Source organism: Electrophorus electricus, chromosome 19, assembly GCF_013358815.1.
Source record: "Electrophorus electricus isolate fEleEle1 chromosome 19, fEleEle1.pri, whole genome shotgun sequence".
In the NCBI taxonomy this organism is placed as follows: domain Eukaryota; kingdom Metazoa; phylum Chordata; class Actinopteri; order Gymnotiformes; family Gymnotidae; genus Electrophorus; species Electrophorus electricus.
Window position 1 is genome coordinate 13478920 of NC_049553.1, and position 23613 is coordinate 13502532.

Below are 23613 nucleotides of genomic sequence, written 5' to 3' on the forward strand. Positions count from 1 at the left end.
CTCTCACTTTATTGACGTTTTTCAGTTCGTTGACTATGTTTACCATGACAGACGTGTTTGCTATGCGTGCTGTGTACTGTATTTACATATGAATGTGATGTTATCCTGTCTTGCGTTAATATTTGTCTGTGTTGAACCTCAGGCAAGCAAGAAAACTTTGACTTTGGATATCAATGCTGCTTCAATATACTTTAATACTTGCAATCTGGCTTCCAAACACAATTACTCATTATAAGTTATTAAAACGCTGTTGTTTCATTTCAGAACAGTAGGTATCACCAAATGGGATATTTCTGATATGGATTTTAAGTCAGGGCTGATAAACAGTGTATTTGAGTGATGCTGAAACTGCAAACCTTTTCCCGAAGCGCTCGGGAGAGTTGCGCCCAGACGGCCCGCCCTGTCAAAAGCGCAAAAGGCACCACGTGATTCCAGTCTGACGCTCAAGGAGAGCTGAATGGATTTCAAGGAGAGCTCCTTGCTACATTAACCGACATCGCCGCGTTTAATTCACCGTAAGAAATTTAAATAACGTTTGCTTGACTTAATCCTAGTCTGCGCACAACACAGGCACCGCGTCGCTACGCGCATCGGCGCATCCTCACGTAGACGTTAAGCACCTAGAATGATAGATCAAATTGCACCGCTAATATGATGCGCTTTATACTAGACTGTCTTAGGCCCGGACGGCAGCGAGCTGGCTGTGGAAGGTACGCTGCAATATGATTTTTTTCACTTTTAGCTTTTTTACTTTGTGTAGACTTTTAAAATCTGCCCTGAATGTATTCGTGCAGCGTATATACCCTGTACACCGTATTTGTTGAGTGCGATGCAGGAAAAAAAGATGTCGTGATTGTCGGCAAGTAGAGTCATCACGTTTATTTGGTCATGAATTGCAATGGTAAATTCCACTTTGCACCATACAGTCATATATTTAAAACCTTATGAGTTTGAGTAATTTTTGTTCTCAGAAAAAAAAGGTGTCGTACTGAATTACATCTAAATAAAACCTAATGAACCTAATCTTTAGGTGATTCTAAATTGTTTTCGGAATATGAGTCATCCCTAGGCTACCAATATACTTTCCTATCATTCATGTAATTTAACATTTAATATGTTAAAGTTGCCAACGATAACCTATCATAATTATTAATATTATTATTGTTGCTGTTATTATTATTATTATTATTATTATTATTGGGCTATGTGGCAGCTGCGCCTCATGTCGTATCTATGGCATATGTGAATCACCTATTTGTGCTGTGCTGTGTATAGAACGCGGTGCTGTATTTTCTGAATGAATCTTACGCGTTCGCTAAGCTCAGCGTCCAACGCAGGTACAGCTCCTCTCCACGCGTAGCTATCTAAAACTCGGGTATAAATTGACAACAACATCCTCGTAACATGAGAATGTGTGGGGTACAGTATATATATATATATATATATTTTTAAAACAGAATCCAACTCCATGAGTCATGAATGTTCCTATCCCACACATATTCATTCACGCACCCTGACTCACCCAGACTCCTCGTTTTTCATCCTGTTTCTTGCATCTTGCTGTTCAACAGTATCACCTAAATAATAACTAAGCTGTCTGCACAGAATAAGATGGCAAGGAAAAACGGGATCACTGTTATTTATAAATGCTATCCAGCTGCAGTTGTTAACTCCAGTAAATCCATTAAACATTAAGGTGGAAAAATATTTTATGCAGAGCTATAGAACCCCAGAGCTCTCATCTTTCTTCAGCTGTTTCTGAATATTTATATATTTCCCTGTTATTTGTTTTCCAGAGAAAATTCAGTCGAACTACAAACAAAAGAAAAAGAGGTTGCCAACGATAATGAGATCAAGGTATGCTGTATACATAAAAGCATGAAAAGTGCACAATAGCAGAGGTTAGGAATTATAACTGACCATTTACTGTAATATATTTATCAGTTATTATTCATTCCCAGTCAGTCTTAGCTTTGAATGTAAAGATGTTTGCTAAATTGCTTTTTGGAATCCCATATCATTAAAAGAAAACAGGATTTGGTACAGTCGTGTGATTTCTGACCTGACAAGGGTTAATGAATTACATCAGCTGAGGCATGAAGGACATGTTGTTAGTGCAGGTCAGAAGCAGGCTTATTGCAGTCTTTGCTGGGTTTTATGGGCATTCAAGAGCGAAGTGTATCACAGCACCAGTGCAGTGGCACTGATGACATCACAGTGCTATTTTGGTGCCAAGTTGCCTGTGATTGGTGCTCCAAAGGCAAACCCCGCCTTTTGGGCTCAGCGTAGACTGGGTGCCAGATAATTGAGTTCGGCTCTCCTGTATGTGAGGGAAAGCTCCATATTTTCCTGAATGTATGTTAGTGCGATACTTGTCAGAAGAGCTCTGACAGATGTTGAGGGAACAGCTGCTTGTGTCTGTGTGTTTCTTTAAAAACGAAAAACATCACCGCCATTATATTCATTACATTTTGCCAAACATCTATCAGGCATGTGCTGTAATATTTGCCCAGTTCCATACCTTAGTTGTATATTACAAAGCTTTTACTGTAGCAAAAGTCCAATGATGAAATTAGCTGAAAGGAGCACCATAATCTAATTGGCCCAGAGCGGGCTTCAATAGGAATGAACAGATTCACGGCCTTGGGAAGAGTGTGGCGTCCCACTGGGAATAGGTCTGGGATCTTGGTAAATTTCATTTTAGTCTTCAAGCTCTCTTAGAGATGTTTGCTCAGTATTAAAACCAATTTTAAAAGTCATAGTCTCTATTACAGCCATCAGTACTAGTGACATCTGGATACAGTATTGAGTCTTATTGCTTGCATTCACTGGGCTGGAATCACAGCATTAAATCCCATGTCCTAATATCAGATGGTTTCTCTGTCAAAAAGGACAGCTCTTGAGACAAAGTATGCTTTCTTATAAAAACAATCACTTGGAAATTGTGGCTACTGTAGGTTTGCTAAGTATATCAATGACACAAATATTTCACTGCATGATTAAAGCCGTGAAATCTTTCCCCTGTATAAAAATTGTGCTTAGGCAGTCTCGCATTTTCATTATCTATTAGAAGAAATACATTCTCAAGCTGGTACTGTGGCAAGTCTGTGAGATCTGTTAAGAAACCGCCCACCATTACACGAGAATTTCAGCCCATTTTGTACTGAGTTATTTAACGTTGCCTTGGGGGGAAGTGTATGCCTGCTATTTCTGCTGGTGTCAAAGTGTACAGACTAATTCAAATCCTCTCTGAGCCCAACTGTCCACCGAGCCACGTGCCTGTCCCGTGCTGTGATCCGTCCCTCCCCTGTGTCTGGCAGGGGCTGGAGGACATGGTGGCGATGGAGGAAGGGGCGCTGGGGAGAGAGCGAAGCCTGCGCCATGACACACAGCAGGCCCTGGAGCTGCTGGCCCAGAGGAGAGCCCAGCTCCGCGAGCAAATCCAGGGCATTCACGAGCAACGCGAACAGGAAGGACAACTGGTGAAACACCCCCCTCGCAATGCACACACGCTTGCATACGCACACCCACATACACATACGTATTCATACACTCTCTTAAAACCGATCAAATATGATCTAGCTGCTTGACATTTGCAGGTGTGGCCTTTTTGGTCAACGTGATGGGATGTCATAGGTTGAGCTACACTGACACTGGAATCAAGGGGTAAACAAGAGTTTCCGAGCTGTAGGGGTTTAGGGATCTAGTTGTTTTTGCTTTCCTCGGTCTATAAAACATCTACGTCCGCTGAACACCCGAAGCCATTTGTCAGTTTAAGCAATATGAAACAAATGAAACCTATCATAGATGTCATTTTTTAACACATAAGAAGCTTTTGCTTTTTTGCTAAATTAGAAGCTGTTATACGTATGATACAACGACCACTTAGTCCTCTGTGTCATCGCTCAATAGCCTGTCCCGTCTCATCTTACAGTGACAGTTTTACAGGCCATGTCGCAGGCTTGTGCACTGTACAGTATAGTCTGGAATGAAGTCGGCACTGATGCAGTTTGGTTTTGTCTCTGCACTTCAGCACAATGGCCCTAATAGAAGAACAAGAATTAAATGGTCAAATTTTGATTTTAATTGTAAATCATTTGCAGTCAATGAGTGCCTAAAGTCTGCTATCCTTAAAGCACCTGGTGCTGGGTACCCTACCTGGGGAAGCACTACCAGTCCTGTAGTGAACTTTATTTCAGGGGCTTTTCTCCTTCAGTAAGTGAAATGCATGCACATGGAGATTTAGCCAGTGAGGAACATTCCACTCTGGAACACCATGTAAAACCCAGTAGTTCCTTAGCTTTAAAAAGCTATCCAAGACACAACTGAGCAGCCAATTGTGCAGATCCCTTTGGTTTATTACAATAAGAGGACTATGTTTAAAAATGGTTGCACCATACCTGTAAGTCATTTGTGTGGCCAAGTAGTCAAAGCAACAAAAATCATGCAAGAGTGCGCACACAACACATTGAACACTCTTATCTGTTATAACCATAGTCAATCTTCTACCTTCCTGTAGAGTTTAGCTGCCCATATCTAACACCTGGACTAACCAGTCAGCACTTTGAGAAGGCAGTGATTCTCGGTATCAGTATATAAGATGGAGCTACATTTTGCAGGAAGGTAGATCTAGAACAGAGTTGGTGACCAGTGTCTTGTAGTATTTAACCTCATGAAATGTTTTCACCCCCTTCCCATCCCCCAAACCTCCTCCTCTGCAATGTGCCCCCACTTCAAGCTCCTGTCACTGCGTGAGGAGCAGGAGGAACTTGAGCAGACAGCACAGGAGTATGAGGAGGAGCTGAGGAGAGCCAAAGAGGAGCTGCAGCGCCTCCGTGAGGAGATTGGTGTTGCCAGGACACAGGTGGAGGAGGCATATGAGTGGATGGGTCCACTGAAGCAAGCCATAGGCGACACGTACACAGAGATTAGTGAGGTCAGAGGCCACCTCCCCCTCAGCAGTGGCACATTATAAAGGGGCATTAGTAGGGACTTAAAATGTATTATTTGTAAAGGGAAATTTACTTGTGTTTTCATTTACCTGTAAAGAAACATATTACATTTGAATCATTCATTCCAATTATCTGGTATTTGCATCTTATGAAGAATCAAAATGAATAAAAAAGAACATTTTAAACTATAAATAAATACATACATATATAAAACACTGTAAGTGGTGTGCAGCTTCCAAGAGGAATGTATTGACTCCTTGTGTTTTCCTATCCTTTTACAGTAAAAGTCTTAATATTTTTTGGATAATAGGCCAAAACAAAATGTTTTTAAGTGACATTTTTTCTATATAAGAACTTTAAGATGGAAAACACCAAGCTGCCATTAAACTAAATTAGCATTAGCCTGTATATGTGAGGATTGGAGGGTTGTAAGCATCCATGCATGTGCTTAGTCATAATGGATGTCACAATAATAAAAAGACAAAACTAAATGAGTCTGACTGAGGAGTCCAACAGCTTTTGGGTAGTTGGATTTATGATTGGTTTAAGTGTGGTTATTGTAAAATAACTGGTTTCGTTTCTCACAAAGGCCAAACAGAGACTAGGTGAGCTGATTACTGAAATGACTGCCATTGAGGCCTGCGTTCCTGAGATTAGCTGCCGCCAAGCCGATGAGCCCTTGCACATGGCTCTGGACAGCAGTTCAAGAGAGGAAGAGGAAGATGGAGAGATGTACTGTGGACATGTCTGTGAGGAAGACAACACTTTTACTCAAAACACTGCAGAAAAGAAGCATTGCAAACAGGAAGCAAGCAAAGAGGGCCTAGAGAAACGTTCTGTGGAGAACATGGTATGTTCACAGTACTACTTATGGTATTTACCTTACTCAAATATGCTAAAATTATTTGAATGTACACAAATCATTTTAAATGATTGCATTTATGATCTGTCAGTTTCACCTGCTTTCCTGTTCGTTTGTTTGTGTATTTGTCTATTGCGGTCTTCCTCTTTATCTGTTTGGTCTTTTTTTTGTGATGTTTATCTCACAGAAGAGCAGTGGTTCATCTTCCTTCACAGAGATAACTCTGACAGAAGTTAAAGAGGAGGATACTTCACTCAGATCAATCACCCCACAGGTAACAGCACTTTAAGCTGTTGCATAACAGCTCATGGTTGAAGACATATAGTCCCTATATTCTGAACATGAAAGTGCTGCTCTGGCCTTTTTTTGAGCACAGCATGTATAATTCAGAATACAATGATAAATTTCAACTCAGACCTGCAAATATGGAACATGCTGAGCTTGCTTATGCTGTATACTGTAATTCACAGAGCTGCAACCCTGAACCCAGAGTTCAGTATGTCATTAGCCCTGACTCTATTAACAAAGCGATGCTTACTATTGATGCAAACATCAGTGTTACATCTGTATATTTATATTTTTTCTTCTCACAAGAAAAAAGACTTAATCTTTTGTGGATATTATGTAAATATTAATATTATTATGGTAATAAAGTGATATGATTTGTATGATAATATTATTTAAGTAAAATTACTAATGGGGCATTTGGATTTAAGATCAGACAAAGACCAGACAAAAAATTAATCACCTGTGACTGAAACATACCTAACCATGTATTATACCCCCATGAGTACAAATAACAGCTGTTATTTGATTTGGAACGGACTGGACAAGTTTCTGGATGTAGGCAACATCAATGTTCAGCCAGTCATGCTTCAAAAAATTGTGCAGTTTGGCCAGATTTCATGGATAATCTTCTCTGGCATCTTGCTTGATGTTCTAGCTAGTCCCAAAGATTTTCAAGAGGATTCAAATCTGGGGATATTGCGGGCCAGTCCAGCTGTGTCAATGCTCCTGAATATTCACCATGACAATCCGCATCCCTGTGAATGTGAGGATTATCATCCTGGAATAAAGGGATAGGAATGTTCCAGACAAAAGGTGGTTGTCCACCATCTTAATGTAGGCATTGTGGTTCAAATGTACTATCCCCTCAACAAAAGCACCCATTTCCCTGTAATTAGGGAGCATGAAGTGCTACCATTTTAAAATCACTATCACTCATGGTGACAATTTTTATTATTTTTTTTGTCTGGGGAGCTTATATAACAGCACTGTGCCCCATTAAAGTGCACAGTGTGCATGTTTACAGTGCTCTGTTTAGCACATTTTTTTCACTTTCTATTTTAAGCATTATTTAACAGTATAAGTCTGCTCTTTGCACTGAATAAAGATTCTTGTTTAAATATAATAAGAAATGGGTACTTTGTGTGTCATATTGGGTACTGGTGTTCTCCATTTTAAAGCACATGGACTCTGCTGATCTGGAAGAAGAGGACTTTGAAATCGTCCAATCCCTTGTGACAAAACCTGTCAGCCAGGCTGCCAGCAGGGAATTTGACTTCTTCAACCCAGACCCTTTTGTTGATCGTAAGTGGAACACATTTGATTTCATAAACCTTAAATAAAATCAAGCCTGTGTAGCTATGGGTTATTTCAAACTCCTCCTGTCCTTTACTTCTCTCTAGATGATGTGTTTGGAGATGACCGATTTCCCAAAGTAGACATGACAGGTTAATACCTTTCATTTACTATTGATACTAGAATTTTCAGAAATAACGCATATCTCTATACTATTGTCATATAAGATGGGGTCAAAGTAAACATAGTTTAATTACTTCTTAGACATAAACAATTAGGTAGACTGGTAAGGAAGGACAGGACTCTTTTTTAAGAAATGTTGAATCAGAATCAGTTACTAACATCATGTTGTTTTTTTCTCAGAATTCCTATCTGGTGATCCATTCAAAGGCACTGACCCCTTTGCTTCTGATATCCTTTTCAATGATGTAGCAGATGTCCAGTTCGTTCAGGATTACCCCTTTATTCAAGAAAGCAATGCTAAAGATTCCAACCATATGTCCTTTGGTCTTGGATCGACCAGTAAAGACAAACATACTGACACATCTAATGTTGTGGAACCTAATTTGGTAGGGACTAACTGCAGTCAGTCTGTTGACTCTGGAATGTTTGAGCAAAATCTTGCGGAGCCCAGTGACTCTGAGAGGTACACGCCATATAGTGACATCTGCTCAGAAGTTGGAACCAACATGACCACAAGCCAGGATCTTGACAGCATGGACCTGAAAAACACTCTAGGTATGGAGGGCAACCTCAGCACAAACTCACAACTCAAGGATAAAGGACGTTTTGACCTCATCCACTGTGAGCTCGACATTCATGAATCTGTTTCCAGTAATACTTCCACAGTCGACAGCTCCTTTGATGGAGATTTTGGTACATTCAGCCAAACAGAAGCTGAGGCTGGACCGACTTATGTTAGAGCCAATCAGGCGCTGTATGGTCTTCAGCGGATTGACACAAGCTTGTACACCCGATTCCCGCTCAGTCCTGAAGGATACGACCCAGAGCCAATGGTTCCTGTCACTGCAGACAAAGACAAATCAATTAAGGTGGTGGATTCTTTTGCCTTCATTGCTGATTATAGTGCTGCAAGTGAATCAAGACCCAAGACTGAAGATTCAGAACATGTGTCCCCTCACACTGACTTTGATAATCCTGGTGATCGAAGTCCACTCTGTCATGAATTTACTGGTGTAGGTTCAGACACTACAGACATTAGGCAAACAAATAGTTCAGAACCCACTGAAACAGACATATATGACCACAAATTTGGAGATATATATTTCTTTACAGTGAGGTTAGATCCTGGTAGTCCCGATACTAGCCCTGTTTCTGCGGAAGCCAGTGACAGGAGGCAATCGGAGTCAGACCATGCAAGTCCTGATACAGATGACTTTAACTGTGGTGGACCAGAAGATGAAAATCCTACACAAACCAGTCATGACACTTATGTTGAGGAAGGTTTTGCTAAAAAAGAATCAGAGATAGGAACAACGCAACCCTTTGGCAATGAGCTAGATGAAAGAGTGCATCCTGAGTTTGAGATGAGAAATACGGAATCCCCATGTTCTGAACAGCAAAGTGCTGCTCTGGCCTTTCTTGTCCACAGCATGTATAATTCAGAATGCAATGATGCATTTAAACCAGAAAATATGGAAAATGTTGACCCTGCCTGTGCTGCAGACACTAATTCAGAGAGCTGCAACCCTGAACCCATGGTTCAATACCTCATTAGCCCTGTCAAGCTTTGTGATCATACCTCCAGCCTTGAATCTAGCTTCATAGACCACTGTAATAGCTTGGATGGAAATCCCGAGCTTTTAGACTCCGAAAAAAACACCATAAAGGAGACCGACTCATGTGATGCTGAGCTCAAAGGTTTGGACCTGTTTGATTCTGTATCTTCAAACATCGCGACATGTGTATCTGAAGTGAAACAACCAAACCCAGTTTATTCTGTGTTTGCTGACAGTGGAAGACTAGATTCCGGCTATCATGAAAATAGTGGACCAGATACTTTTGATCTTTTACTTTTAAACTCCGAAAAAAACACCATAAAGGAAACCAACTCATGTGATGCTGAGCTCAAAGGTTTGGACCTGGTTGATTCTGTATCTTCAGACATCGCAACATGTGTATCTGAATTGAAACAACCAAACCCAGTCTATTCTGAGTCTACTGACAGTGGAAGATTAGATTCCGGCTATCATGAAAATAGTGGACCAGATACTTTTAGTCCAGCACCTACAGATACACATCCACTCTCTGGTGACATTGGACCAGGCTATGAAACTAATCAACCTAAGATGCATAGCCCTGGGAATTTGGATCAGGCGGCCCACGATCCCTTCAGTCCTGAGTCCAGTGACACGCTGATGTTTGATTCTGAACTAGAGATCTACAACCCTGCTACCAATGATGGAGCAATGAAAGACTCATGTCTTCTGTATATGGCCTCTTCAGACATGCTTGGGGATTCATTTAGCGGATCTGAAATGGATAGTTTTGACCCTTTCAGTCCTGTACCCCATATTACAGGGAGCCATTACATGGATATTCTTGTCCCCGGGTCTGCCCAAAACCATTCTAAATGTGGTAGAGAAACCAGATCCAGCAGTTGGGACTCTGGAGTCAGTCATTCACCTCAACTACACTGTGGATCAGCACTAACCAGAGAAGATACCCACCCACTGCATGAAGATAACCTTGTTGACCCTGAGGCTCAAAACTTTAGTTATTTAACCAATTGCTCAACAGAATGCCCATTTTTGAAGTCAGATTCAAATAACGTGAATGGTGTTAGCTCTTGTAAATCAAATATTGAGAATGTAGCAGAACAAGACAAAAATGCTATAGTAAATGTCACAGCAATGGCAGACCTTGCAGAAATAGATTTTTTCTGTTCTGAGCTCAGCAAAATGGTAGCCTCACGTTCCTCTGATTCTGTTCAGCAAAGTGTTGCCGAAATGTTGTTTGGATCCAACCCTGACACTGCCAAGTTCTATCCATGGGATCTGGAAAGCAGCAAATTGCTTGTTAATGAGCACTCAAAAACAGAAGTAGATTTTGGACATGCTCTAGATGATGCAGCGAAACCTAGCTTGCTATGAATACAGAGCAAAACATAATTCCTAAAATGGTTTATCTAATGTAGCTTTCTGATACTACTTTTAGAGAAGCTCCCTGATCTGAAATAAGGCTTCCAGGAAATTGTATCAGTCGAATGTTAATTTGAACAAACATATCATTTAAAGGCAGGTGTTAGGGAAGTGTTTTCAAGCTAGGGGAGACAAACATACATAAAGGTCACACAGAGAAACACAGAGGATTACTACAGGCAGATATCAGTCATAGATTGCAGAAAGTACCATACTTAATGTCCCTGCCTTTTAGAAAGGGGAATGATTACACCATCTTGATGGTATACAGTTTTCAAGTGATGCACTAGCCTGCAAATGAAGAATGAGAATAATCTAAGTAGCACCACAACTTCACATTTTCACTCTGTATGCCCATGTACAGTGTGCACGAATGCAAGGTACATTTCAAATATCTTGTTGTGTTGTGTAAATGTGTTCATTGTTCTGAGAATATCATTCAGTGATCTGAAAAGCATGTTACATTTTCAGCTTCTTTCCCAGACTTTTGGGTTACTTCAAAGGCATAACTAATGCCTTTATTCATGTATCTATACAAACACTAACTTGAGGCTGATCAAATGTAAACACTTGTTTAACAGCTTTAACATCTACAAAACTCAGGCAAATAGGAGAAATTGATTTTTATTTTTACCAGAAAATCAAAGGCAGAACATAAAATTGGCTAAATGGTTTCACAATTAATATTTATAGTTCAGGACTGCAATAAAGCTGCTGAGACTACATTTCTTCTTTTTTGAAAGAACACATCAGCTAAGGTGTCTTAACTGCTTCCTAACTGCTATCACTAAAGTAGTTGCTCTAAAATGCATCTGTGACCCTCCTGAGTTCTGTAATGAGCCCAGGACTTTCAGTTACATAAAACCATGTATTAGTTCATACATGGTCCAGCTACATTAACCAGTCAGGACACTTCTGAAAAAGGAGGCATCCATCCCTGACTGTCAATTATTATGCATATGCATGCAGCACATAGAAGGGTAGGCAAAGTGCTACATTTGCAATATCAGGGGTTGGGGAGGGCCCTGAGGTAAGATTTGGAGGGAGGGTGTGGGATTGACTCCTTTGTGGCTATGGCAGACTTTAGCAAGAACTGTAACACTGACTACAGCAGCTTTAATCTGCAGGAGTTTCATTGTCAGACTAGTTTCCAGTATGTCTCGGCACGAGACGCAGCTTATTTGAAATCTGGCAACGTTTCCATTTGCACAGTAGAAGATGCATTATTTTTTGTGCAGCCAGTGAGTCTGTTAAACAAGTAATAAAAGTATATGGACCACTGTATTTACTTACTATCTTGATTATACAGATTTATGTTATTTGTCAATGTCTTGTAAACATTGCATAAGAGTACTTCCTCTTCATTCATGTGAAGTTGCAATATTAGTCAACTTTAGACAATTGCTTACAAGCAAGTCATAATACATATAAAATATTATATTTAAGTGTTCTGCCTAATGTAACTACTAAAAACCCAAAAGAATGATAATTTGAAGACATTAATGATACAGGGTTTTCATATCTCTGTTCACACCTGTAGTAGTTGTCTGCCTGTCCTTGTGTGTAAATTGTTTTCCATTGCCACCAGAATATATTTGTAAAATAAAAATGAGTAAAAGTTTAAAGCTTCACATCCTACATATTAATAATTATTATCATGGGGTATTTAACTTCACTGATGTAGCCAGGATAAATTTGACTCATTCAAAGATATCAAAGATGAATGGCAAGTTTGTAGACACACTAAGTTTTTCAGGGAAAGCGTTATTGGTTGATGGTTCTACAAAACTTTAGCTGTGATGTTGGCTAAACCAGTTTAGCACCCTGCGTTGTGCAGCTAAACAGCATGTGGATTGTGTGATCAAACGGGTCATAAAGTGTTGTTAAAAAAAACCCAAAAACTATTACACTTAATAAAATTCAAACCATCTAAAACACATCACAAGCACTCCATGGATATGCTTAATTTATCAGGAAAGTCCATTGATATATATGAATCATTCATCATGAAACTCCATTGACATGTATCATTTATCAGGAATTCTTAAGGCTACATTGTAGAGCTTTATTGTCTTCTTGTAGACAAGATATACAATACCTGGCGAATCTTTAGGACAGAGGTCCTTCATCAGAGGTCCTTCCAGAAGTCCTTCATCGGCTGTGCAAGCAGCGTGCTTCTGAATTTGTAGGAGGAGGAACTAGTTTATATTAGAAAAAAATAGATGATACATCATAACATTCATTTCCATACTAAAGTTCTGAATGTGTAGGTCTTTTTCTGTGAGTTTCCCAATTTCATTGCTTTCATAACAACTGGCAATACAATGTCCAATTAATGCAATGTCCATTAGTATTCAAATGCCCCTGGAAACGACAAGTCCTTAATTCTGATGGTCCGAAGGTGTTCAACAAACCGATCAGAAAGCCTTTTCTTGGCTTCTTTGATGCACTGCTGATTACATCTCTTGCAAGTAAGACGGCAGACAGCTCCAGTCTATATTCCACGTGGGCCAAACCATCCACTCACCATACGACCCGCCTACTACTTGCGTCACAGAACAACAGTGTGACGTGTAAGTGACGTGTTCGTGTTGTGTACTAGCAAGCTAACTGGCCGAAAAAGCGAAGAAACTGGGCGTAGAAAGGCAGTTGGGTAGCTAGGAGCACCATGTTCACACGGACGTTGTTGGAGTGAAAATATTTAGAATAAAACCTGTTTGTTTACATAGGCTTGAATCATATTGATCAGTGTATTGTCGATGTTCAGCGAAAAATTCTCAACAGTAGTTTAGCATGCTAGCTGTTAGCTAACCTGGCGTTAGTTAAGCAGATAGTAATCAACCACAAGCGAATGAGGTCATTTGTTTTGATATGGTTAGCTAGCTAGCTAAATAACTTAGCTAGTTGTTAGCTAATCGCTTGTTACCTAGTTGAATGAGAAAGCCGAAAATAGGTTTGTTTCGTTGTAACGTTCAGATTTCACAGTTCAGACTGCTTCTGAATAAGCTGAATAAGCTGACAGCTGCGAGAGAAACGGAGGAGCTAAGCAGCTAACTAGTAAACTAGCTAGCTAGCGTTGCTGAATTGAATATGGGCAACTGTCTAAAATCGCCGACATCGGACGACATCTCTTTGCTTCATGAATCCCAGTCCGACAGGGCCAGTTATGGAGACGGAGCAGACCCGGACTTAGAGCCTCCTCCGCCTTATGAGGTAAATTAGCTAGTATAGCATAGCAGGTCAATGTTGCCTGTTGAACAAACCGCTCATTTTAGCTTCCTAGCGAATTGTTTACCAACAAAGCCCTATCTAGCTTGCTGACTGCTTTTTAAAATCTAGCTAGCTAGCTAAGCAGAGTACAAGCTATAGCATTAACTAGATGGATATTCACCCTTTATTCTAGCAGCATATTAATATTTAGCTAGGTTAGTCGATAGTTTCAACACGCCCTAAGATGGTTTGGTAACTAGCTAATGTCCAACTTTGGTTATATCTAGTTACACTTGTCATAAGTAAGCGAATACTAGCTACGCTGCTTGTTTGTGTTAGCCAAATGTAGCCTATCTTGGTATTTTGCCTAGCTAAGTATGTCTCACAGCTGGTGGTTTCACTACCCACCACTGGCAGGTGCTCTGCGCCACTGTAGGTTAACTAACATCAAATTCACAGATTTAACTCGTGTCAGTGTCCGGGCAGGTATCTTAGCTAGCTAGTGTGTACCTGAGCCAAATTTTTGTAGCTTGCTACAAAAGGCTAATAATCAGAACCAGCAAACAAGCTAGGTTAACTAGCTAGCTAGCAAACCATCAAAGCGATTGTTGTCTGTTGAACATTCGTGGGCCCAGTGTTTGCGTGGAAACATGTTTTGGCCAACCCAGCTGTCACTGCGGATTGGTCAGGATGTCATGTTAACACGTTAGGATCTCCTATAACGTTTAATCTCAGAATTACGTCACTTATTACTATCGGGAATGAAAGTCAAAAAAGTCCTTGAGGCAGCCTCGACGTTTTTAAAAATCCTTCATAGTGTAGCAACTGAGGTAAGCGTCTGTTTAACCTACGCATCTATCTACTCAGTCTGTGGTCAGGACAAAGGCCGGTCGTATCTATCTACTCAGTCTGTGGTCAGGACAAAGGCCGGTCGTATCTATCTACTCAGTCCTGTGGTCAGGACAAAGGCCGGTCGTATCTATCTACTCAGTCTGTGGTCAGGACAAAGACCGGGTCGCATCTATCTACTCAGTCTGTGGTCAGGACAAAGACCGGTCGTATCTATCTACTCAGTCTGTGGTCAGGACAAAGACCGGGTCGCATCTATCTACTCAGTCTGTGGTCAGGACAAAGACCGGTCGTATCTATCTACTCAGTCTGTGGTCAGGACAAAGGCCGGTCGTATCTATCTACTCAGTCTGTGGTCAGGACAAAGGCCGGTCGTATCTATCTACTCAGTCTGTGGTCAGGACAAAGACCGGTCGTATCTATCTACTCAGTCTGTGGTCAGGACAAAGACCGGTCGTATCTATCTACTCAGTCTGTGGTCAGGACAAAGACCGGGTCGTATCTATCTACTCAGTCTGTGGTCAGGATAAAGACAGGCTTGGAATGTCACTCTGGTGTCTTGTTTAGTGGCATGAGACTTTGGCTAGAAGTCCAAGCAACAAGTCACTTTAACAGTTTTTTAGTCCCAAATACAATTAAACAGTTCCCATGCAATTGTTTTCTTGTGCGACTTATATTTTACACACACATTGTAAATATTTAGAATGAATTTATGTAGATTGTACTTAAAAAACTGAATCACATTCCTATTTAGTGTTATAAGAGTGTTATTGCACAAGAAACAAAGTATTGCTCTCTTAGTTGGGGAGATGAATGACATGATAAGAAGTGGTAGTGTGATGAATACATAAGCAGATGTGTTGAAACAGTGATATTGCACCTGATAAGAGAGATTTCACAGAAAGAGAAAAATGTTGCATTTGGAAGTGGATATGCAAAAAAAAAAAACGGCTGAAAACTGAAAATGATGTGGTGGTAGTTAAATGTAATGTGTGGTGGTTAGGTGAGGGTGACCACACACAAATAAAAACAGTAAATTATTGGTGTGGAGTCTGATTGCTGACGGAACGAAGGATCTGTGGTTGCAGTCTTTCTTACACAGAAGTCCGAGGAGTCTGGTGCCCAAAGAGTTGCTTAAAGCCCCTACAGAATTGTGCAGTGGATGAGAGGAGTTGTTTCGCTCAGCTATCATCCTGCTCTTTTCCACCACCTCCACAGATTCGAGAGGACAGTCCAAGTCAGAGGTTGCTCTCTTAACCAGCTTGTTTAGTCTTCTGTTCCTCTCTGAGATTGCATCTCCCCAGCCCACCACTGTGTAGAAGATACATGATGATACCACAGTGTAATAAAATGTTCTTAACAGTGGTCTGCACACTCCAGAGGACCTCAGTTTCCTCAGCAGATGGAGATGACCCTGGTCCTTCCTGTACAGGACATCTGTACTCTTAGACCAGTTCAATTTGTTGTTGAGGTGAACACTCAGGTATTTGTATTCCTCATCTCAATGCCCAGTCCCTGTATGTTCACAGGTGTGGTCTGAGGCGTCCTTTTTGGAGGTCAATCACCAATACTGTCAATGTTTTGTTTGTTTTTTTTATTTATTTATCCACAGATCTTTCACTCATTGAAATATTTTTAAAACAAATTATGTCTACATTATTAAAATCAAAACATGTAGCATATTAGCTTTGTGTTTTCCTTCTCTTTTTTTAAACCAAACCAAAAGCAGATCCAGTCCACTTGAATGCAGAGCATTACATTACATTTTGAACAGTTAATGCTTATTTTGGTGCAGTCATGGTTCCTGCACCTCTACCAGCCTGGTGCTTTCACTGGCCATTGTTGGCCCCACTCTGTCCAACATCTTGGTTGGGCACAGGCCGGTGTGCACTGTGTATGTAGAGAGATGGCAGAATGGGAGCTGTGAGCTCATCACTGCTTTTCCTCCTTTGACCCCTGCTGAAAACCAACATTCCCCAACCTAAAGACAAAAATTCAACAAATCCAAGGTATCTCTTTTGGCAATGGCAAAATATTTACAATCCTGATTATATTAAATCCAGATATTAAATATATTAAATCATTCAGTGAACTGAGAACTACACTGAGAACTACTCTGCCCATATTTTTGCTTATATGCACAAACCAATGGCCTGATTACTTCACTGCTTGCCTTTTTTTTTTTTTTTTTTTTAAGTAGAACCAAACAATGTCATGTTTGGTTGTCCTCATTCTGTTGCTTTTTTTGCTAATCAGCACTGACATCCAAATTGTTGACACAATGCAAATTGTTTCTTAGTTTGTAAACCCTGTCCATTGGAGTAACGGCTAGAAAGTTTACCGCTGGTTTGTACCACAATCTTATGTGGGGTGTATGAAAGCATCTATCACAATGTGTGAACCAACCAGTTGTTGACTCCAGATGAGACTTTTCTGTATACACATGAATTAATTTGCTATGAAATGGACTGCTAATAGTTTCTGTTGGCTAATGACATAATACTTGGTAATAGAAAGCAGCATGCCTACTCCGTGTGATCTGCCAGTGTGGTGATGGTGGTTTTGTTTTGCTAAAGATTAGGGCAGTGCGCACAGTAGTTAGTCTTATTTGTAATATAAGCGTATGAAAGGACAGCATCATGCTGGTGCTTCACGGTGGTGTTTATCAGGTTTCACAGTGTTATTTCTGTGAGCATTGGAACTTGTAGGTCATGTAGAGCCAAAATGTCTGAATAGACAAACTGTCCCAGACTACACTGTTGTTAGACTTCTGATTCTGTGAGGATGAATTAACCTTACTTTGTAACTAAATGAAAGGGCATTCTTTGTAGCAACGTTAGCAACACCATTGGGTTCCTATCATTTTAATTAAGTCTTAAATGCCATAGAGCACCTCCTGTCTGTCTTTAGCTTTGCCTTTTTGGGATGGGTAAAAACATCAGTGGCAGGATAAAATCAGTGTCCATCCCTGATGCCTGTGTGTTACGCAGTGTTATACTGACCAGTCTCTTCCGTGTGCCTGCTACTTGTGTGTGCTATGCAGGAGCAGTTGCGGATGCCTGTGTACCATCCCACGCCCAGTCAGACGTGCTTGGCTACCCAGCTGACCGAGGAGGAGCAGGTCCGCATCGCTCAGCGCATTGGCCTCATCCAGCACCTGCCTAGAGGAGTGTTTGACTGTGGCAATGATGGCTCAGAGAAGAAGATTCGAGAGTGAGTGCACGTTAGCGGGCCGTGGCAATCTACAAGTGATCAGTGTTATGGCCCAGTGTCATTCATGTACAGAGATTGAAACACGTACAAGAAATGGGCTGCAGATGCTCAGTACCATCACCTGCTCCTCTAAAACAGAGTTAGGGAGTTTGAAATATTATGGCTTCATAAGCAAGCCCAAGAAACAGATAGGACCAGAGGCTTCTGTAGGGACAGATTCCATTTCCCTGGCTGAAGGCACCGATGTAGTAGTAAAGTAGAAAGGCACCAGTGATAGATGAGACTTTCCCAGAATTTGTGAAGGCCTCATCTTGGCTGACAGGTTGTCTTGGCTGACACCCTTCTGCAACATCTATTAGACCTCAGTAACATTGTTTCTGGATTGGCTAAGTGGGGAAGTGGTTTCTGTTTTTAAGAAAGGGAACCAGATAATGTGTGAAAATGATTGATAGATTTGTCAGCCTCCCTGGAAAAGTCTTTGCCAGGATACTGAAAAGAAGACTTTTTTCAGTTATCAAGTCTCGTATTCAGGAGAAACAATGCAAATTCTGTCCTGTGCAACAGTGCACCAGCTCTGTATTCTCTCCCAGATATTTGAGGGTGTATGAAAGTTTGCCACTCCAGAATACATGTGTTTTGTGGGTGTAAAGAAGGCATTTGACCATTTCCCATTGATGTTCTGGGGGGTTCTCCATGAGTATGAGGTACTGGGGCCACAATCTGAGTGAGAGTTGTGTCGAGAATGCCAAGAATGCAGTCACGCTTGTTCTGTGTGGGTGTTGAACTCCTCCAAGTTTGTGCCTCCATTCCTGATCATGATATTCATGAACAGGAAAGCAGGGCATAGTCAAGGGCAGGAGAATGTCTGGCAGAGGGGACTGGTAGGTTGCATTGCCGCTATTTACAGACTATGTTGTCCTTCTGGCTTACTCATACAGAAGTCTCGAGCGCACATTTTAGTGGTTTGCAGATGAGTATGAAGCGGTCAGTGTGCAGATCTGCTCCTCCAAGTCTGAGGCCAAAGCTGTCTACTAAAAAAGATGGCATACTGGCTCTGGGTAGGGGTGAATAGTTCCCCCAAGTGGAGGAGTTTATGTATCTCAGGGTATTGGTCACGGTATTGGGTTGTGAGAGAAACTATAGTTTAGGGGCAGGGGCAGTAGTAATGCAGCTGTTGTAATGGATTGTATTGTTGAAGAGGGAGATAAAGGGAAGTTTTAATTTACCAGTCTGTCTACATCAACACCCTCACCTGTAGTCATTTTGGTAATGACGGAAAGAACAAGATTACAGGTACAAGCAGCTGAAATGAGAATTCTTCGGCAGATAGCATGACTCACTCCCCGTAACTGAGGAACTCTGCTATCCAGAATGAACTAAGAGTAGAGCTGCTGCTCCTCTGCATTGAAAGTTGAGGTATTTTAGTTATCTGTAAAGCATGCCCCCTGATCTCTTCCTGATGTGGGAAGGGGCTGAGGATAGACACACCTGGGCTTCTTTGTACACACTATTGCCACACTGACCCTGAAATGGATTAATCAAATAACAAGATGAAATGTGACCACATCATAAAGATAAAACCTCTCTTCCTCTTCCCTGCAGGTGTGTGATTTGTATGATGGACTTTGTATACGGGGATCCCATCAGGTTCCTGCCCTGCATGCACATCTACCACATGGACTGCATAGATGATTGGCTCATGCGTTCCTTCACCTGCCCCTCCTGCATGGAACCAGTGGACGCAGCACTCCTCTCCACATATGAGACCAACTGACCACACCCATGTGGACTGTGCTCTCCAGATGATCCCCACCCGCTCCAATCTCCACACAGCCCAGCGCAACAAGAGCTGGAAGGGAAGCAGCCAAGGCCTCGGCCTGCTTGCGCAAGCAGTAGCCCATACTCTTGTGACCCTGTTCTAAAAGGCTGCTTCCTGCAGTTAAGGGTTTGGGATGTGGGTGTTTAAGCCAGTCCTTGATGACCCCCAGCCAGTGCATGTTCTTGCTTTCTGTTAGAGCTCCATCTGCTGCACCACTGACCTGGGAACAGCGTTCAGCATTCTGTTGCGCTCGATTATCTTGCTCAGGTGTAGAACTAGTTGGTTAAGTGGGAGTCCTCGAGGACCGGATTGAAGACCCCTGGGCTAGTGTTTCAGAGGAAGGTTATGGCTTTAAGCACTTCCAGGCTGTTGCAACCTGAAGAATTCTATTTAATAGACCTGGCCAGATGGTGATGTATAGCTCACCACCTCAGTGTTCCTAAATGTCACCGTCCTTCCAATATTGGCTAAAGGTGGCTACATATGTGATTGTTATCTGGCAAGAGGAATTTGTTTAATTAACCTGAGAAACACACAGTCCTGCTCTGGGGTATACAATGATCTTCCAGCCCACATATATATTGTATTTTAAGGCTGTTTTGTCCCCATTATTCTGTTAGCAAAAGAAGGTGAATGAATACTCTGGATCAATTCAGAAAACCAATGTTTTTAGTAATATGCAAAATTTTCTTGTTGAAGGGTAAGATAAGGATGTCGTAAGCAGCAGGTAATGCTTCACAATTGGCCAGAGCTGAGGATATCAAATGGCATATTTGGCTTGAATGTCCTTGTACAGCACTGTCGTACATATTTGTAACATTTACTTGAAATGTTCCTATGTTCAGCGCATACATTCTAATTGTTTCACTGCAGAGTCAGTCAGTAACATTCATGTGACTGGTGCATTTAATGGGTTTTTTTTCCTTTCTCCAGAACACTGTACGAAATCACCTTCCAGCTCTTGTAGCATGTAGTCTTCATCAGTGATTGGTCAATTCCTGACTGTTTCACAGAGAGTGTGCTATTGTACACTGTTTTTCTAGTTAAAATATTGCATTGAATATGCACAGTATATGACATCTCCTTGGAGGCTAGTTGAACATCCTTGATGTTACAGTGTAAGAGACAAATTCTGTTTTCCCCTCAAAATCCAGTACCCACAACAGAACTGATACAACATGACAAATCTATGTACTTGAATCCCTGTGCAGTGGATTCAGCTAGGCCAGCGCTTCCTTGCATTCACCTTTTTGTTTGTTTGCTGACTAGGAAGTCCTGCTGCTGGTATATCCAGGCAGTATTGCGGAAGAGGAATTGAACAGTACTGGGCCAATTTTAAAAGGGCTTAATTGTGCATGGGGTAGGGGGATTAAACCAAATAACTACCTGTCCTAAATTTTGTATAGAAATGCTTGCACACAAACATCATATGTACTAAACCTAGAGTTTTGCACTTTACACCATGATAAAAAATGATGATAATGTATTTATGTATACCCTTGCACCAGTCTTGTTGTTTTTTTAATTGTTCTAATGATTTGATGGATTTTATGCTCTCTCAAATGCAAATAGCACAGGTCACATATATCATGTATTTTTATTATTTTTTACAACTTTTGTTTATTGGAAACAACAAATAATACATCAGTCAAGAAACAAAATACAGTTCTACCATGATTTTCAGTTAGGACTCATTCCCTCACCCTTTCCCAACCCACCTAAACCTCCTAACCAGATAGTCCAAAACGTGTAAGGTTAGCGGTACGTCAGTCGCATTCTTTTCTAATCTGGATAAATTGGTGTTCATTTTAGTTTATATTAATTAATTCTATGTACTGCATTGAACTATCAGTCCTAAGGGGGCACATGAGGAGCAATTAATGCAAGCTACAGTGCTCTCCCAACAATCCTCTGAAAATTGTTTTAAGCTCATTCCCCTAGTCTAATTTAATTTTACTATAGTGGCATGTTCCTTTGTAATAACATAACTATAGATGTTTGATACTAATGATCTGTTCATAACTGAAATATCTAAAACTTTGACTTGGAAGGTAAATAAGGAAATGATGAATAACTCAAACTGAATAAAATGACTGCTCTTTGGCTGTTGTAAGCCAAATTTAGTTGATAACATCTCAAAACAGGTAAAGGTTAACCAGTTTTAAAAAATTAAATGATCTCTATGAACCGATAATAGGTTCATAGAGATCATTTAATTATTTAAAACTGGTTGCCCCATTGTTTAACGGCTATGTCCAAATTTCCATGAAGAAAAAATGTTTTATATAGGACCCAACAGTGAAAGTTTTTTAAGATTATACTGATGGTGAAATTGTGTCCAAATTTTAAGCGAACATGAAAATAGGATTACAGTTACAAAGGCTGCTGCAGAGATAATGGCTTAAAGAGATGTTGATAAGGAATGAGATTCAGTTCTACACCAGTACTCTTCTGGATTGAGTAACAAGAACAGGATCTTTTTGGAAATTTGCTGCCCATCATTAGATCAGTCAATTTGGCAAGGTCAAACCATGGGTGTACTTCTCAGAATGAGACATCTGCTAATCTTATCTCTTCTGTCTTTCCAAATAAAGGCTGAAATCACACTGTTTACACAGGAGAAGGTAGATTTTGGTAGGAAAATGGGAAAGGATATAAAAAGATATGAAAATAGTAGAATGTTCATTTTGATGTAATGAATTCTACCAGCCAAGGTCAAGGAAGGACTTTCCATCTTGTGGGATCTGATTTTGGAGATATGAAAAGGGAATTTGTTTAGCTTAATTAATGGCTGGCTCGTTGATAGAGTAGCAATTTATTTTAAATCCAGGGAATGTGCCAAATTTCACCAGCAAGTCTATAATTTCTGGTTTGTGAGTAACTTGCCCAGTGACATAAAGAATAAAATGACAATCTGTGGTCCATAGCTCCACAATGAATGCTTCTAATGGTTGGTGGTGTTTTAATTGCAATGGATAAGGGGTCAAGTCTAGTGGGTGCCATGCCAGAAAGGAAACTAAGGTGAGCATAGATACTTGGGACAGACACATGCTAATGGAAGTGTACAAAGGAGCCAAATCCATTAGACGAATGTTTCAGCAAATCCAAATTTTTGTAAAACTGCAAGTAAATCAGTTCAACTCTGCCAAATGCCTTCTTTGCATCTAAACAAATGACTACCTCTACAGTGAAGGTGAGCTAGGTTGAATTATACTTAAAGGTGTACAGATATTGGAGAAAGATTGTTGATCTTTCATGAAAACAATCTTGACTTCCAGATGACTTGCCACTACCTTTGCCAATATTTTTAAATTAACATTTAAAAGATTCAGTGATATCACTGAAGATTGTGGAGACTGCCTGTTTTTAATAGAAGTGAGATAGAGGCTTGAGGAAGGTGAGATGCAGATTTGTGAGAGCTTTCTCAAAGTATTGGGGCCAACTATACTTTTTAAAAATTCTAGTGGGTATCAATGCAGACCTAAAAAAAATATTTTGCATAATGTTAATAGAGTTATATATTCTTTTAGTGAAAGAATCTTTTTCAGTTCGGAATTTAGATCATGGTTGATTTTTGGGATACCTAGCCTTTCAACAAAGGTATCAGCTGTATATAATTTAGTGCAGTAGATCATAGAATGTCATTTAAAAAAAATAACTGTAAAATGTATTAGAATCTGATGTTGTTTGGGGATGTGTCCAGGATTTGGGGAGGCATCTGTGACGAAGAGCAGCTTTGATGAGCTATGATAATGAGCTAAGAGCCGACTAGCTTTTTTCTCCATGTTCTCAGAAAGTGCCATGGGACTGCAGCAGGTGTTTGGTTGCAAGTACACACTTCTTATAGAGTTTGGGAGTGGGTGTTACTTCATGGTCATGCTCAAGAACGAATTCTGCAAGATGTTCCATCTGGGCTTCATGGTTTTGTAAGCCTTTAGTTGAAGAATAAATTATATGAGTTCTAAG

At 40.6% G+C, this 23613-nt stretch overlaps 2 protein-coding genes across 2 annotated transcripts; both read left to right on the top strand.

The window, feature by feature from the left end:
* The first annotated feature begins 450 nt into the window (after positions 1–450).
* si:ch73-140j24.4 lies at positions 451–12181 on the top strand. The gene is made up of 9 exons (XM_027028765.2): positions 451–710; positions 1797–1857; positions 3321–3482; positions 4739–4936; positions 5542–5802; positions 6002–6088; positions 7281–7404; positions 7503–7547; positions 7759–12181. Exons 1-9 carry the CDS (start codon positions 652–654, stop codon positions 10506–10508), a joined length of 3747 nt encoding a protein of 1248 aa, XP_026884566.2. The 5' UTR covers positions 451–651; the 3' UTR covers positions 10509–12181.
* Positions 12182–13161: 980 nt separating this feature from the next.
* LOC113589217 (RING finger protein 11-like) lies at positions 13162–22595 on the top strand. The gene is made up of 3 exons (XM_027028761.2): positions 13162–13769; positions 17659–17828; positions 19431–22595. The coding sequence occupies exons 1-3, from the start codon at positions 13647–13649 to the stop codon at positions 19600–19602; spliced, it is 465 nt and encodes a 154-aa protein (XP_026884562.1). The 5' UTR covers positions 13162–13646; the 3' UTR covers positions 19603–22595.
* The last annotated feature ends 1018 nt before the right edge of the window (positions 22596–23613 follow it).

Coding starts and splice junctions, on each gene's coding strand:
- LOC113589217 (XM_027028761.2), top strand. CDS start 13,647: ATGGGCAACTGTCTAAAATCGCCGACATCGGACGACATCTCTTTGCTT. Junction 13,770..17,658: donor AGCCTCCTCCGCCTTATGAG/GTAAATTAGCTA, acceptor TGTGCTATGCAG/GAGCAGTTGCGGATGCCTGT. Junction 17,829..19,430: donor TCAGAGAAGAAGATTCGAGA/GTGAGTGCACGT, acceptor TCTTCCCTGCAG/GTGTGTGATTTGTATGATGG.
- si:ch73-140j24.4 (XM_027028765.2), top strand. CDS start 652: ATGATGCGCTTTATACTAGACTGTCTTAGGCCCGGACGGCAGCGAGCT. Junction 5,803..6,001: donor AACGTTCTGTGGAGAACATG/GTATGTTCACAG, acceptor TTTATCTCACAG/AAGAGCAGTGGTTCATCTTC. Junction 7,405..7,502: donor CCCAGACCCTTTTGTTGATC/GTAAGTGGAACA, acceptor ACTTCTCTCTAG/ATGATGTGTTTGGAGATGAC.